Here is a 17,890-nt window from a genome sequence, read left to right on the forward strand (position 1 = left end):
AGGCAAACCAGGATTAACCCGCGAAGACATTCTATAACGTTTACTAAAGGAGTTTAGTAAATATATTAAGCACTTCCTTCCTAAGAACGCAGATAAGCTGCCCCCTTACCAACCATAGGACTATAAAATTAAGATTACCCCCGGAAACTAGGCCCCGTACTATAAAAATAGACCACTCTTACCTGCTGAACTTAGGTATGTAAAGAAGTGGATTAATAAGATGCTAGATAAGGGTTTTATCCGCGAATTGACCTTACCAGCTACCGTACTACTCCTCCTCGCTGCTAAGCCCGGCGGCGGTATATAAATCTACTATAACTACTAAGGCCTAAACACAGTTACTATTAAGAATTAATACCCACTGCCACTAATCCGTGAGACACTTGACGCACTTTATAGCGCTAAGTACTTTACTAAACTTAATATAATTGCTGCGTTTAACCGGATCCGGATTGCGGAGGGCTATAAGTGGCTTATAGCATTTATTACCCGGTTCGGACTCTATAAGATGCTAGTTATACTATTTAGCCTCTATAACGCACCCGCTATATTCTAAAACTATATTAACTATATTCTATATAACGCCCTTAACGACTACTGCACTGCCTACCTTAATAACGTCCTTGTCTTTTCTAAAACACGCGCCAAGCACACTAAGTATATAAATAAAGTCATCTAAAGACTTGGTAATGCTGGACTTTAAATTAATATTAATAAGTCTAAGTTCTACTCTACTAAAACAAAATACCTTAGCTTAATTATCTTGACTAATAGTATAACTATGGACCCTAAGAAGATACAGGCCTTATAGGAATGGAAGGACCCGATATTAATTAAAGAACTATAACAATTTCTTGGCTTCGCGAACTTCTACTAATAATTTATCTAAGGCTACTCTGCTATCGCTATACCTATAATAAAACTTTTAAAGAAGGATATCGGATGGCTATAGGGACTAGAACAAGCCAAATTGTTTAAGGCCCTTAAGGGAGCCTTTACTTTAGCACCAGTACTAGCATACTATAACTATATAAAGAAAACAGTGGTAGAGACAGACGCATTAAATTAGGCTTTTAGCGGAGTCCTTTCCCAGTATAATAATAACGGAAAATTAAAACTAGTCGCATTCTTCTCTATAAAGTACTCCGCGCTAGAATGTAACTACAAGATCTATAAAAAAGAACTCCTAGCTATTATTAAGGCTTTAGAGGAATAGCGTCCTAAGCTNNAAGGGACTAAGGAGCCGTTTAAAATTATTACCGACTATAAAAACCTATAGACGTTTATAACTATTAAGCAGCTAAACTAGCGCCAAGTCTAGTAGGCAGAGTTCCTTTTATAGTTTAACTTTATAATTATATATAGACCTAGTAGTAAAGCTACGCTCCCTAACGCCCTAAGCCGGCTACTAGAAATAAGGCCTAAGGACGCTAATAATAAACGCCTCCGCCACTAAGCCTAAGTCGTTATACTACCCTAGAAAGTTAACCCTATAATCTTAGAAGAATTACTATATAAGTCCCGTAACTCTAACGATGTGGAGTTTATAGCCGCTCTAGACCCTAAAATAGCCGAAAAGTTACTAGATAAGTTAATTTAGTTAAGATACCAGGAGAACAAACTCGTAAGAGATATAGTAGCAGCTCTGCGTAATTAGAAAGCTCGCCGTTAGCCAAAGAAAATTAGGAAATTATTCTGTTGCGATAAGTTAGAATATAGTATTGTTAACGGACAGATCTACTTCCGCTAATATCTTTTTATCCCTAACGCCCTAGACCTCCGCCTAGAAGTTACCTATTACTCTTATAGCAGCGGCCCCGCTAGTTACCCTAGCCGGGTTAAGACTCTTGACCTCTTAAACTAAATATATTAGTGGCTAGGAATCTCCTAGTTTACGGCTACCTTCGTTAAAGACTGTGCCCTATACTTTCGCACTAAGACCCCCTATTCTGCCCCGCCCGGTTTCCTAAAGCTACTAAAATTACCTGCTCGCCCGTGGACCGATATCTTAATTAACTATATTATAACGCTGCTAGTATGCTAACGCCACGGTAAGGCATATGAATATATCCTTGTTATTGTGGACTGCTTAACTAAAATGCGACACCTTGTTCTAGTAATAGGACTCTTAATAAAGGAGTTAGTTAATAGCTTTATTAATAATGTATATAAGCTCTACGGTGCACTAAATATGATTATCTCCAATTGCGGTATATAATTTGTTAGCGACTTTTAGTGACGACTAAGTAAACGCCTTAAGACAACCTTGCGACCAAGCTTAGCCTAGTACCTAGAAACGGACGGCTAAACCGAAATTATTAACGCCGCCGTAAATAAATACTTTTGTACTTTTGTTAGCTTTATATAGGACGACTAGGTTAACTACCTGCTGCTTACCAAGTTTACTATAAATAACTAAGTCAATAAGAGTATAGGCATCTCCCTATTTTTTGCAAATTATAGCTTTAACCCTCGCCTTGGAATTAAGCCTGCTGGCCCCCGCTTACTAACACTATTAGTATAAGTAAAGAAGGAGTTCTTTCGCGTAGACTCTGTGGCTAACCGCTTTAAGCGGATATTAATATAGCTTAAGGCCCTAGCCTGGATTTCACAGCAACGCTATAAAGACAATGCTAATACCCGTAGGGATAAGAGCGCGTTATTTTATAAAGGTAACATAGTTATAGTTAGCTTAGAAAATATAAAGACAAATAGACCTAAGAAGAAATGGGATAACAAATAGGACGGCCCGTACCCCGTACTCGCAGTATACTAAGGGGTAGTTATAGTAGACCTCCCAGACCACATCTAAGTAAATAAATCCTTTTATATATCTAAGGTCCGCCTCTAGGCTGCTAAAGAGATCCCTAGCTAAGCAAATATTAATACTATAGAGCGCTGTAATATATAAGGATGAGTAGTAGAGAGAAATAATAACGGCAATATAGAAGACAAATGGGAGTTTAAGAAAATCCTTAATGTATACGATAAAGACCCCTAGGGCCTAACTTATAAGATTAAATGGAAATATTATAAGGATATAACCTAGCAGCTAGAGGAAGACCTAAAGGGTTGCGAATAAGCTATATAGCGCTTCTATAAGTAACACCCTAAGAAGCTAGGACCCCCAGACTAGGCATAAGATAAGGAAAAGTTATACTAAGGTTGCGGCCGACCACCGCATTAAAATTTGTGGTGGTTAAGATGTTATAGAACTTTAACCGGCGGTTAAAGTTATCTAATTGGCCAAATTCTTACTAAGAAACGCCACACGGACCAATTTGGGTGGCGGTGTGGAGTTCTGCCGACCTTACTTACTAAACTAACCAATCAGGATTTTCTATGCCGGGCATGGAAAATCGCTATTAGCTTAGTTAAGGGCGGTAAGCGGAACTAATATCTTTGCGGTAGAAAATAGACAACCCCGTACACTGCCTATTTTTAAGTTATCTATTTAGTTTAGGGACTAAACCATCTAGGGGAGAGGAGTACTGTTACGGCACTGACCTGACGCATACTGTTTTATACTGTCTCGTACTATTCCCTACTGTTGGCTGGCCTACTACTAGCGACTTAGCGGCCGGCCCTACTATTTATATACAATACCCCCTTTCCACCTTCTTCCCCTCTTTATACCATAACGTAGTTATTTAGTCTACTTCATTGCAGCACTGTGACAGTAATTTACTCCTTATTAAGTTAATTAAGTATAATTTGGTTTAGTAATTGGTCTTTAATCTTACTAATAATCTACTATATATATTCTTTAGTATTAACGTACTTTATAAGCGAGCCGGTTAAATAAGCGATCTAGTTGGTTTGCCAAGACTACCTACTCTTCTTTAGTAACGCAAGGTAGCTTAACAACTTAATATATAATTAATTCCTAAAGAAGCTCGAATATAGCTTGCTATCTAGGCTCTTAAAAAAGATTAGATTTACGGCCTCCGAAACGCTGCACGTATCTTTAATGTTTATTTCTTAACTCTACAAGAACAACGCGCCGGAACCGCGTTGAGACGCAATATTAAGCCCAATTTGATAAAGCTTACGGTAACTAAGGAGGCCCCGATTATACAGTAGATACTTAAGCTGGATTTAAAAGGGTTTGCCCCTCCGCTTAATGCTGTTTAAGAAATGGCCAATAAACTATTAGCTAAGAGGGGTTGGGACCTAGTGGGTATAAACTGGCTAAATAACTTCGTTAAGCGCTCTCCTGAGCTTTAAATGAAGTTTAATTGGAAGTTAGATTATTAGCGTTATAAATAAGAGGAACTAGCAATTATATAAGCCTGATTTAGCCTTATATATAATATAAAGGCTAAATACAGTATCTAGGACAAAGATATATACAACTTTAACGAATCTGGCTTCTAGATAGGGATAATAAGCCAGCAGAAAGTTATTATAGGTTTTAAGAAACGGCATTGGCCAAAGATTATACAACTAGGTAATCGTAAGTGGGTTACGGTAATTTAGGGTATTGGCGCGTTAGGGTACGCGCTTCTACCCTTTATTATCTATAAAGGCAAAACATACCTCTCTAGCTGGTACTAGGAAGTCGATATACTACCCTAATAGGCATTTAGGGTCTCTAAAAACGGCTAGATAACTAATAAGCTCGGTCTTTAATAGTTAAAACACTTTAACAGGCATATAAAAGAGCATACTTTTGGCGCGTATCGTCTACTAATTATTAATGGCCATAAGAGCTATAACTCGCTGGAATTTACTAAATACTGTAAGGAGAATAAGATAATTACTTTATATATACCGCCATATTTGTTATATATCCTACAGCCACTAAATATAGGTTTTTTTGCCTTTAAAGATAGCGTATAGGCGCTAAGTTAAGAAGCTAATATATAACTATATTAACTATATTACTAAAATAGAGTTCTTACTAGCTTTCCAGGACGCGTTTAACGCGTTAATTACTAAAAGTAATATCTAAGGAAGCTTTTAAGGCGCTAGCCTAGTTTTATTTAACCCAGATGCGGTAATATTAAAGCTTAACGTTTGATTATATATACCTACACCCCCTACCGTATAAGATACCCTATGGCAGTTAAAAACCCTTAGTAACCACCTTAAATTCGGGTTATAATTAAAGCTAATTAGCGATAAGCTAGGTAGCTCTCCATCTTCCTTAAAGGAAGGGTTTAATTAGCTTATTAAGGGCACCCTTTTAATGGCTTATTAGATGGTATTATAGTGCGATTAAATTACTAAGCTTAAAGTAGCTAACAAGGCCGTAGTTCGACGGAAATAGTGTAAAAGAAAGCGTCTTTAGAAAGGAGGAGTCCTTACCTATAAGACTGGATCGTAGCTAGTTGCTAAGGACTCTCTTACTACTACCTCTAGTAGTAAGAAGAGTCGGGGTAAGGCTAGGGCAGATAGAGTCAAGCCAACTTAAAGGCGCTATAGGAACTATGGTGGAACTAGGCATAACGCTTAAACGTGCCAAAATGTTAAAGAATCTACTATAGAATCTAGTAGCAATGAGGAATCGGAGGTAGATTATAGTGAGGTGGAATAGTTTATTACATAGTTCGATATATTTAGTGTAGTCTTAGCAAACTAATTAGCTTGCTTGTTTACCGGCTCGCTTATAAAGTACATTATCTTATATTATTAGCATCTTAAAGAAGTTATTTACCTTACAAACCTAATTATTTAAATATTAGGCGATAAGTTTATAACGGGGTTCTAAACTCCTAAAGGCTTTAGCCAGTTAGTCTATATCCTTTTTTATATTTATTATATAGATGCCTCTCTAAGTCTTCTATACCCCCTTAGGTAGATATTAGGTAGCTTCTAAAAAGCCCTTAGCCTTAGCTAGGTTATAAAAGAATTTATTTAGCCTAGATTAAACCCTACTAGATTTAGATTTACCTTTAAAGGGTTTTAATATATTTGTTAATAGCTTTCTTCTATATAGATTTTAAGAGCCTTATAATAGCTTTCTAATATCTATCTTAAAGGAGATTAGTATAGGGCTTCTAACCTTCTAAACTTAGGCTTAGAAAAGCTCCTACTATAGAGGTAATATTAGCACTAGTAACTAATATAGGTTTTCTAATAAGCCTTAGGTCTTAAGTTAGTATTTAAATTAAATTACCTAAAAGGGTAAGCCTGTTTAGCTTATAAGCAGTTTATATACTACTAATATACTAACTATAGGCTAGTAGTCTTTTAAAAGGGTTCTGGTTAAGTTTCTAGTTAAATATATTAGTATATTTCTCTAGCATTTCTAGCTTAAGAAAATATCTTAGAGTTACCTTTAGTGTTTAATCTTCTAATTAGCCTAGGTAGGGCTAGAGGGGTTTTAGTTGCTTTTTAGTAGCGTTATAACTATTATAGAGGGTGTCTATGTTTTTTTTAGCGGTGACTATAGGTATATAAGAGTCTTTAAGTTCCTAATGCATCTAGGTATTAAGGCTTATTCAGCCGTCTTACCTAAAGGTTTATATTATCGCAATCTCTCGCTATTAAAGGGAACTTTTTACCTTAATGCGATGGCTTTCTATAAGGTATCTATAGAGTTTTTATTTAGGTTATCGCGAAGTTTTTTAAAAGAGGATAGTAGGTGTAAATAAAAGATATAAACAATCTAGTTCTTAAGCTAGCTGCCCTTCTAAATAGAGTAGGAAGGATTTAAATGTAAGGGGACTTTGTAGACAGGGGGCTATAAGGCACGATTGTGGAATAGGAGACGAATCCTTGAGGAGGTAAGGCCTCTGGGATCGTGGAGACTATATACTACAGGCACGTGCCCGGCGACCATCCGGGGGTTGTCTTGAGTTATCTCATAAATCAGACCCTCGGGGGATCGTTGGTACGTGCACTACGCGCACGGGCGGGCATACTGCTCCCCCGAGTTATGGGCCTCACTTTGGTGAGAAGTGGATGTTTTAAAAATCAAATTTTGTGTATTTCTATGAGCAACGTCCTAACTACAAGAGTTATTATATATTTTATTAATGCAATAGATTCTTTAGGTAATCGTATCTATATATATTTATAGATTATAACCCCCTACTAAGAATACTAGGGGGCAAGATACATCGTCGTAAAACGTAAGTTAGATTTTCAACGGAATCTTCGTAGATTTTGGCCAAAAGCGACCAACTACCTATATCCAACTTCTCGTAAAATAGAGCTACAATATTGCCACAATATGGAGGCGATAGAGAAGATAAAGAGCTTTTAGCTCGTAGTATTTTGGTAATAATTAGACGTAGAGAAGTACGTAAGGTATGGCAGCGAGGTAAGATTGCGACAAAATTGCGACAAAATACTGACCATTAAGTTTGATTAAATGCGACCGATTGCCTATATCCAATATTTTATATAATATAGCTACAACGTTATTTTTTGATATAATAGATAGAGAAGCTAAATAGCTTCTACCTCGTAGTATTTTTATAATAACTAGACGTTATAAAATGGTTGAGATACGGCAGTGAAAAAGGTGATTTTTGGTGCATTTTGACGCTCCGTTACCACCAAAACGAGGCCCATAAGCTCTCAGACTCTCGGGGGAGAATTCATTGGGTTAATAAGGAGCAGTATGCCCCCCCGTGCGCGTAGTGCACGTACCAACGGTCCCCCGAGGGTCTGATTTATGAGATAAGTCCTGAGGGCAACCCGAGGTGACTGCAATAATATCCCTTACAGCATGATTGCGCTGTGAGCTTGCGAGCATATGAGCATGGCATACTTCCTGCAAAATGTGTGAGAAAGCAGGAAAATTGATTGGCTAAAACTCCTAGCTTCTAATTAGCTGAAATAAATTTAATGTTACGTGAATTGCTAAGACTGATGTTCCTCTGGAACATCAAAAGGGGGTCCCCGCAATCTGGGCGCTCTGCGGTGCTGGGTAGCTGGGGAAAAGGGCCTAAATAGTACCAAAATGGGTCCCTTTCCCAGTCTCTCTCGACTGCCAGCGATCTCTGGGGTGGCTAGGGAAACGGGCGAGAATTGCACTCAAAATGGGCCCGTTTCCCAGGCCATCCCAACTGCTAGAGAGTCTAGGGGAGAGCTAGGGAAAAGTGCGAAAACTGTACTCAAAATACTCGCTGCGCTGGCTTCGAGCCATTAGTGGATTGACAAAGTATTTTACTCCAAATACGTCGCTTCGATTAGTCGGATCAGACTCTGATCCCTGAGTTCACTGCTCCTCCCCAAGCACCCTCTTCTCGTCACTATCACTTGTATTTCCAGCTATTCCGCCTCCTTCCACCACCCTTCAATCCGGGACGTTGACGTCAGCTTACCCATGCTGCTCAGTCTAGAGGGCTACCACTCCCCGAACTCCACTTATCGAGGCTGACAATTGAGACGCATTTCTAAGTATTTATATGGTCCTGCGGGGGAGACTCGATGTAAGACTCAGTATAGTCCCACAAGTGGCTCGAATGTAAGTGGTCGAAAAAGGGTTTACACATAAAACAATAGTCAAGGTCTAGACAAGTGCGACAGTGGAATCGTGGCCCGTAAATGTCCTAGTCAGAATGAGTATTTTCAACCGCTTCTAGCTATATAATAACTCACATGGTAACAGCCATTGCACCAATAACTACCATAACGGCTGCCGCTTAAGGATACCACATCTCCGTGGCTTTCTCTATAAGTCTCATCGCCTGGATTTAGCAGAGATCTGAAGGACGCAGGCAACTGTTCTACCATCTTCCCATTTCCATGAAAGAGAGCTATAGACAAGGGAGACCAACTCCTATTAGGTTGCAGAGTAGTCATGCACACGCTGTGGACGCCTTCCTTAGTCAATAACTCAATAACATCGCGATTGCCCGTTCTGCAAGCCCAATGCAGAGGACTCCATTGTTTGTCGTGCGAAGGAGGTATAAGATCTCGGTTAATAATGCTTCTGAGAAGCTCTACTGAGCCTCCGGAAGAAGCATAATGAAATATGCTAGCCCCTCTTCTATCTTTGGCTGCAGGATTAAGTCCTAAATTAAGGAGATAATTAAATGTATCAAGATGTCCTCCTCTTGCAGCAAGGTGAAGAGTAGTTCTTCCATGAGAGTCTTGGAGTTGTCGGCTTGCATAATATTGCTCGTACGCTAAGCGTAATAACTCGGTAAAACCCATAAAGGCAAGGGTGTTCAAAAACGATCCATGAGGCCCACCTAAGCAGTTCACATCGGCTCCATTCTTGAGAAGTAGCTTAACTACTTCAAGATGGCCGCTGCTTGATGCTGAGTTCAATGGCGTCCATCCGTCATTACTGGCCACCGCCACATCGGCTCCATTCTCAAGAAGTAGCTTAACTACTTCAAGATGGCCGCTAATTGATGCAGAGTTCAATGGCGTCCATCCGTAATTGTCGCCACCGTCACATCGGCTCCATTCTTGAGAAGTAGCTTAACTACTTCAATATGGCCGCTGCTTGATGCTGAGTTCAATGGCGTCCGTCCGTTATTGCTGGCCCCCGCCACATCGCTCCATTCTCAAGAAGTAGCTTAACTACTTCAAGATGGCCGCTAATTGATGTAGAGCCCAATGGCGTCCATCCGTTATTGTTGGCCACCGTCACATCGGCTCCATTCTTAAGAAGTAGCTTAACTACTTCAAGATGGCCGCTGCTTGATGCTGAGCTCAATGGCATCCATCCGTCATTACTGGCCACCGCCACATCGGCTCCATTCTCAAGAAGTAGCTTAACTACTTCAAGATGGCCGCTAATTGATGCAGAGTTCAATGGCGTCCATCCGCTATTGTCGGCTACCGTTACATCGGCTCCATTCTTAAGAAGTAGCTTAACTACTTCAAGATGGCCGCTGCTTGATGCCGATTTTAATGGCGTCCATCCGCCATCGTTGGCCACCGTCACATCGGCTCCATTCTTAAGAAGCAGCTTGACCACTTCAAGATGGCCGCTGTGTGATGCTGCGTTTAATGGCGTCCATCCGTATCTGCTCTTTGTTTTCAGCTCCGCTCCAGCTTTGATCAGCATGTCAACAATTTCGTGGTGACCATGATTGGCGGCTGTGTATAGGGGCGTCCGCCCCATGGAGTCTTGAAGTGTAAGGTTCGTGTCCCTACTGAGAAGAACTTCCACCATACTCTTCCTTCCTCCAGCTATAGCAGCGTTAATTGGAAAGCCAAATTTACCTCCTTCGATGTTAGGGTCTGCACCCCAACCTATCAACAGGTTAAACGCCCCCTCATGACCTTTAAAAGAAGCTGCTTGCAAAGGGGTACCATATTTACCTCCTACCACGTTTAATTGAGCTACACCTTCTTCCCAAATCCATTTCATGCTCGGAGTAAGGTTGAATAAAGCGGCATAGTATAACTGTGAAGCAGCGGCCGATTCCTTTTCCTGGATTTCATCTGCTGTTACTTCACAGGACTCAATGTACTTTCTCCACTGATGAAAGTTCTTATTTTCGGGCCAAAAGAATTTATTTGCCAAGCTGGTCACCTTGGCATCTTCTTTACCCGCTAAAGTCACATGTGAATTCCAATATCTTGCAGTATAATGAAGGAAGGGATGTCTACGTTCACGGTCCTCTTGCATTTCTGAGCACTGCCAGATGTCGTCGTAATTTAAGTAGCCAAGACAAATCGTTGCAATATAATTATGATTTTCAGCCTGACTAGGGACTTGATCAGAATTCGAAGAGCTTTTAGCTAAATCGTCCGGGTTCTGTAGTAGGACGGAGAGAAGAAACTCTCTAACTGATGGATGAATTAGATGGATGGTTCTGGAACCGGCTCCATCACCGGGCTTCTCAGTTCTGGTTTCTACAAGAGACCCGCAGATGTCGATGATCTCGCCGTCGATATATTCGTCATCGATAGTGTCAGGCAACTCGTCAAAGCATAGACTGGCGTCGTTGTTGGGCTCAACAACAAGAGCCTCGGTGATCTCAGATACGGTTAGAGGCCGTAAGGCGAATGTCGTCCATCTTAGTATGGCCAGGGCACGGTTTTGTTCCTCAGGAGAATGGCGCTGGATAATATTCCAGTTCCGTTCATAGGTTTTAGTGAGTCCAAGTGGCATGTTCTTGACAATATTCTGTAGTTGTTTTGGATTTTTTCCACCCCGTAATTGATCTTGTTGTAGTTTAACCCACAAGAACATTCCCTCGCACTTTTCGGTAAGCTGTTCCGCGAGATTCTGTCTAAAGTGGTTATCCTTTTTGGGTAGTTTCTTATCAACTATACTTTTAGAGAAAAGCGATATGTCGTGTCGAACATCTTCCTTGGAGACTTTACATTGAAGGATAACTAGTCCCGCATGCTCTACAATCTGTGGCGATAACTCGGCCTTTATGTCCGTTTCATCTCTACTCAAAATGAGAAGTCTTGTGGCAGTTCGCTCAATTGCTTTCTTTAGCCTCTGGAGGAATTTGGTTCGAACACCGTCCAGTCGATCATACTCATCAAATCCGTCAAGTACAAAGGTGTAATCACGGGTTTGAGAGACTATGGATCCAAAGATAGACCAAATATCGGATTCTGACGCTCTACGCCTGGTTTTGGGCCCCTGAGCCTCGGAATGCCCTCGGATTAATTCCAGAACGTTAGAATCGAGCTGTGCTATTTGTGCGATCCAGGATCTAATGATAGAAGTTGGCTCACCATCAGATTGAGCATGGGGGGAGGCAAAGAAATGGGCGACAAGAGACAGTTGCATGCATCTGAAATGTTCAACCAATCTTGCGCCGAGTATCGTTTTGCCGTATCCGGCGGGCGCACAAATCCAGAGTAGTCTAGCCGTTTCATTAGAAGAGTTATCTGATACCCATGCACGGTATGCTGGATGCGAATGAATCCATTCACAAGTTCCCTCGAGGCGTGATGAGAGTTGCTTGTCATAATACTGGCTGACATTATATCGTTCGTCAAAATTTGTGACGTCAAGCCAGTCATTGATCGCTTCTCGTGCTTGCTGCTGCGCCCTACGTTTTATATCTTCAAGTACAAGTTGTTGAACATCCTCTTCAAGCCACGCAGATCTACTCCGATTCTGGATTTGCTCTTCTACCAATATAAGTGAGCCACATTTGCGCTATTGGGGAGATAACGTACCATGGAAATCGCCGGCTAACCTATTTTGTCGCTGCGATAGGCGAGATTCAAAGTAGATGGTCGTGCGAGTCACTGGTCCCGTGCACCCCTCACGGATCCAAGCTAAGACGTCGGTGCGATCCACAGAGTTAGGGTTTCGGCTAAATGACACGGTCGAGGACGGTTTATGTTTTCGCTTTGGTCGTTTCGCGGAGAGCGCCGGTGCTAAAGCAGGCGATTCATCCTTTGAAGACTCTTTGATCTCCTTCTGAAGTCGAATTAACGCCTTTTTCCGTCCCTCTCCATATATAAGCGGCATATGGATGTCGAAAATACCTAGTAGAGAGTATGCCGCGTCTTCTTCGCGTTTTGTCTCGCGTCTTGCTGCCCATGACATTCGCTCCTTAACGCTAAACCGAGACAAAGGGTTTCCTTGAAGAGCTTGAACGGAGATTCCTGTTATCTCGTGAATTTCTTGCGCTAGTGAAATTTTATCACTAAGTCGTTCGCCCTCCATAGAAAAAAATTCGATAGATGTTGGAGCAATAAGCTCTTGGAGCGTCCAGCCCCGAGTAAACCATCTGCTTTTCTTGAATGCTGGTTTCCATCTCTGCTGAGAGGACAGGTTGCTTTCGACAGAGCCATCGATCGAAACATCGGATAGATATACATAGCATTTAGCCGCATTATGGTACCAGCGAAACATAGAGTTGATAGCCTCTGAAAGCTCCATGCTGCTTGATTTGTCGATGCAGCAAGTGTCAACCCAGAAGTATCGCAGACCGTCCTTAGCAGCTTGTTTTGCGCAGAAATGGATCTTCGCGCAGCCAGCTTTGCTCTTGCCTGTACCCTCCACTAGGTCTTTAAAGGTAACCTCTTCGCCTTCCGCCCCCCAAGTATGCGAAAGGATAGCATACTGTGGGGTTGTATGGCCAACGAACTCGATCAGGCTAAAGTCTCTATTATCTTTATGTTCCAAAAGACGCATCCTTCGATAATATCGTCGGAAAGCTTCGGGTAAGGAAATAGTCAAGATAGACGTTGGTATAACATCCCGCGTTAAGCAACCGAAGAACTACAAGTATGTTAGTTGGTAGACGCGGTAGAATAGTTGAGGGGATGAGGGGCAGGTTCAGGCTTTTAGGCGCCACCCTAAAAAGCCTGCACAATTTGCTTGCGCTAGCAGGGAGGACGGCCGACCCGCTCCGGCCACAGGGTTGTTTTCGTGGCACGACCGGCCACACCCTTGTCGAGATATACTGAAAGAGGAGGATATTCATCTCGGACATTCTTTTAATCGAATCCTGGTTTTTCGTTTAGCTAGTTCCCGCTGCAAGGCGGCCCCTGCGGCCCACCGAACGAAGCCCCGGAGCCCCGATGGCTGCATTGACCCCTGAACGCGTATTAGCAACACCACCTCTGGAACCGCTAGCAGCTCCACTAAGACGTGCAAAGAAACCGAGCGCGAAGGTGTAAGAGGCCCAGCAGTCGCTGAGGACACGATCCCAAAGATTAGTATAGTTTGAATAGTAGACAACCGCACCACAAACCGGACTATAAGCTACACAGCATATACTGCCCCTATTTCCTATAGCAAGAGCCTCTGCCTTACCCGAATATAAAGGAGGAGGTATTAATCGTGACGAATTTTATCGACTTATTAAAAGCCTTAAAGAAACTATAGTATAGTAGAGCAACATCATTATAAACCAGAATAGCATTATTAAGAGTATTAGAAACGACCTAGTAGACATTAAATCGGAACAGCGAAGCCTTAAAAAGTAAAACGCCGAACTCTAAAAGGCTATTTGGTCCTTACAAGCGCAACTAAACACTCCCTTAGCTCCAACACAATTATAGGCGTTAATAGCGGCTAGTAGAGGCATAGTAGGGGTAAAGGTAACTTAGCCATAAACGACAAACGCTAGGAACTCTAAAGAACCTAATTGGCAGCTAGTAATAGACGTTAGCTAAGCGGGTAAGGAGATAATAGAGAAGGTAGTTACTACTAAAGTAGTAAAGCAAACCATTATATAAGGTATAAAGGATGTAGACAGGCTTACGGGAGCTATACTTAAGGACTTCCGCGTATAGTGAATAAGAGACAGCAGAAGTATTATTAGATTCTCGGTAGAAAAAGATAAAGAAGCTGTGTTTAGGCAGACGACTGCCTAATGGCTTAAACCGCACATTCTTAGGGCGAGGCTTGTCGGACCTAAGTGGTATACGGTTAAGGCAGACTAGGTTAAAGTACCTTTAGCAATAAATATTAATAGCGGAAAAGTAAGTAAGTTAGTTATAGAGCGCTTTAGGGTAGAGAATAGGGTAGAGGTATATATAATAAGATAGCTCGGACAACTAAGGCCGCGCGGCTAGCATGCGTCGGTAATTATTAAAGTGGCAACAAAAGAGGATGTAGAGAAGCTGCTCACGTCAGACAACGTGTCATTTAGGGGAAGTGCGATTATTATATCGCCATTTAAGGAACAACGCACCCCTATAGCATGCTATAAATATAAAAGGTTTAGATATAGGGCTAGAGACTATATGCGACCTAATATGTGCGAAATGTATAGGCAGGAAGGCCATCTCTAGTGTAAGACGGTTAATCTACACTACGTAAACTATTAGGGTCCTTACTAAGCCTTATACCGTAAATACCTAGCATACAGGAAAGAAATGGATAGGATTCTTATATAATAGCGTTATAAATAGAGAACTCCGGATCCTCTAGGCGAATATAAAGAAGTATAGGGAAGCGCAGTATGCGCTATATAACAATGAAGCGCTAGCGGACTTCCACTTTATTCTAGGCTAGGAGCCTTACTGCTTTCTCTTAAATAGGGAAGTGGTGCTAGCTGGCTCAAACCCCTAGTGGATAAGGTTTGTCCTAATAGGCAGGCAGCAGCGGTATCCCCTAGTTAGGTTATATATCTAGGCGTCTAAAGAGCTAGCAGCTATATAGCTACAGGTAGATTTAGCAGACATTACGGTAGTAGTGGCGCACGTCGGCTAAAGGAGACTTATAATTATATTGGTATATATTCCAGATAGATGTTTAAGGAGAACTAAGAAAGAGAACCTAGAGGAGCTCTCTAGCAGGCTAGAGATAATTAATAGTCTAATTTAGGGTAAACTATTGCGCGACCTACACACCGAGGTGGTAATTATAGGCGACTTTAATCGGCATAATCCGCTATAGGGAGGAAGTTACATTAGTACTACATTAACGCAGGAAGAAAGCGCGCTAATTATTAACTTTATAGCAGACCGGTTACTCCAGAGCCTACTTTTAGTAGAAGTACTTATATTTAAGAGCGACGCGGGGCGGACATTAATAATTGACCTTATACTTGCAACCCTGGGCCTAGTAAGTAAACTAGTAAAGTGCGCTATCTAGGAATATAAGTACGGGTTAAACTATAGAGCCATTTATACTAGCTTTTAGGTCGATATAGACACGCAGGAGAGCTAGGAGAGGCTGCTTATTAAAAATGCGAACTAGGATATAATTTAAAAAGACGTAGAGCAATAGAAAGAGATGGGATTCCCTATAAAAGATATGGATGAAATAGTTAACTGCCTTAACAGGTAGGTTAATAAAGCCCTTAAAGCACACTGCCAGCGGGCTAAGCTATTACCGTATATAAAAAGATGGTGGAATAAAGACCTTATAACGCTAAGGAAGTTATATATATACTAGAGAAACAGGAATAGTGCGATGCGGAAACAAGAAAGGGACGACTCTAAACTACGTAATATCGCAATAAGAGCGAAGAAGCTCTTTTATAGAACTATTCGGCGATATAGGAAGCTCTACTAAGACGAATTCCTTGGTAATAGTAACAATATATAAAAAGCGTCGAAATACCTTAATCCGCAGGCTATATCCGCGTTCGCTAGAATACCGCTAATTAAAAAGGCTAGAGGATAGGGAGAGGTTATTATAGAGAACCATAATATTGCAAGAGAACTACTCTAGGCATTCTTTCTGGTCCCACTACCGTGCGAACAAGAGGAGGACGCTATGGCTAGCTATAACTAATTGCCGTAGGAGCCTATCGCCAAATATAAGGTTAAAGCAGCTGTGTTTAGGGCTAGCCCAGATAAAGCTCTTAGAAGGGACGGCCTACCAGCTAGGGTATAGCGAGAGTTATAGCCCGTACTAAGCGGTAAGATTACTACTCTTTTTACCAAATTACTTAAGACAGGGAAAGTACTATAGGAATAGAAGGTAGTAAAGATCGTGCCGCTGCAGAAGCTAAAGTGGGGGGACTATACGGTAGCAAACAACTATAGGCCGATCTCCCTCCTCCTAACGCTGGGAAAAGTACTTAAATCGCTAGTAGCGGAGAGGATAGTATACCTAGTGGAGGAACACAGCCTACTACCTAAGATATACTTTGGAGCTAGAAAGCAAAGGTTAACAATATATGCGCTATCGTATCTCTACGAGGACGTATTTAGAGCATAGAGAGAAAAGAAGACGCTATCTCTAGTATCATTTAATATTAAGGGTGCGTATAATAATGTGGCTATAGAGCCGGAAATCAGGAGACTACGGCAGCGTTAGATACCTTAGACGATTATACGATGGGTATAGGACTTCTATATAAACCGTTAAGCTTATATCCTAGTTAATGGATATATATTAGAGGTATAGGCGCTCCCGCAGGCAGGTCTTCCGTAGGGATTAGTACTAGCCCTAATACTCTTTCTATTCTTTAACGCGGATCTTATATAAAGCGCATCCAAAAATAGCAGCTTTATAGCCTTTATTAATAACTACTTAGTATAGGTTATAGGCCCTATAGCGGAGGAAAACACGCAGATTATCTAGGGCGAGATTATACCAATACTTAAGAAATAGGAGAGGACCAGTAGAGCTTAATTTAAAGTAAAGAAAATATTATTTATCTATCTTACTAGATATAAAGAAGCGGGCAGGGATGCCACCACGCCGCTCCAATTTAAAGGAAAAGGAATCCCCCTAACATAGGAAGTTAAAATCCTTAGGGTAATTCTTAATAAGGAGCTATGGTTTAAGGCATACCTAGCGGATAAGGCAGGCAAGGCCACTAAGGTAGCGCTAGCGTTGCGCAGATTAAAGGGACTATAGTTTAAGAGCGTTAAGCAGCTAGCTAAGAGCTCAGTCCTACTAGTAGTAGACTACGCGTCGCTAATATAGTACCCGCTTGCAATATAAGAATTAATATAGCTCCTCTAGTAGGCGCAGAGAATTACGGCATAAGCTATTATTAGGGGGTTCCGCACCGTCGCTCTGCTAATAGCGGAGGTAGAAGCCGGCTTACTCCCTTTTAAGCAAAGGCTGCGTAACCAGGCTATCGCGTTCTAGGTGTTAATCCATAAACTAGGCAAATCACACCCTTATTAGATGATTTAAAGACAGAGGCTCTATAAACGGCACCAATCGCCGCTTTAGAGGATAGTAGAGATATACGAGGATGTTTAGGTAAATAGGGTGCTAGAGGTTAAACCGTATATATGCCCGCCGTGGGTAGCTAAGCCTAATATGGTAATATATAAGGACGAAGAGCATACTTAAGCTGTTATTGAAGACTATAAGCTAGGGCAGGTTAATATATACGTTAATACATCGGTACGTAATGGTAGGGTAGGAGTTGGTATATATACTACGCCATCTAAAGTAACGCTCTTGAAAACGGTGGCGAGCTCCAATTAAGCCGACGCTTACCTTATAGAGCTTCTAGCAATCAGCGAAGCAGCTAACTAGCCGTAGAACCCTACATGTACGGCTATTAACTAAGTAGGTTTTCCAATACCTGCTTCTAGTATAAGAATATTCTCCGACTCGCAATTAGCGTTG

The 17,890-nt window shown here is 41.4% G+C and overlaps 3 protein-coding genes across 3 annotated transcripts; all 3 read right to left on the bottom strand.

The window, feature by feature from the left end:
- Window positions 1–9,060: 9,060 nt before the first annotated feature.
- Window positions 9,061–9,306, bottom strand: K441DRAFT_426772 (ankyrin; the record flags this gene model as incomplete). The annotated part of the gene is made up of 1 exon (XM_067641586.1): window positions 9,061–9,306. A coding segment is annotated over one exon (246 nt), but the record flags the coding sequence as incomplete, so codon positions are not given.
- A 355-nt stretch (window positions 9,307–9,661) lies between these two features.
- On the bottom strand, window positions 9,662–9,874 carry K441DRAFT_428670 (ankyrin; the record flags this gene model as incomplete). Its single annotated transcript, XM_067641611.1, has 1 exon — window positions 9,662–9,874. A coding segment is annotated over one exon (213 nt), but the record flags the coding sequence as incomplete, so codon positions are not given.
- Window positions 9,875–9,897: 23 nt separating this feature from the next.
- On the bottom strand, window positions 9,898–13,134 carry K441DRAFT_620623 (HET-domain-containing protein; the record flags this gene model as incomplete). Its single annotated transcript, XM_067645938.1, has 2 exons — window positions 12,064–13,134; window positions 9,898–12,015 (listed from the first exon to the last, which is right to left on the bottom strand). Coding segments are annotated over exons 1-2 (3,084 nt in total), but the record flags the coding sequence as incomplete, so codon positions are not given.
- Window positions 13,135–17,890: the final 4,756 nt, after the last annotated feature.

This window comes from Cenococcum geophilum, assembly GCF_001692895.1.
Source record: "Cenococcum geophilum 1.58 unplaced genomic scaffold K441scaffold_64, whole genome shotgun sequence".
NCBI classification, from domain to species: domain Eukaryota; kingdom Fungi; phylum Ascomycota; class Dothideomycetes; order Gloniales; family Gloniaceae; genus Cenococcum; species Cenococcum geophilum.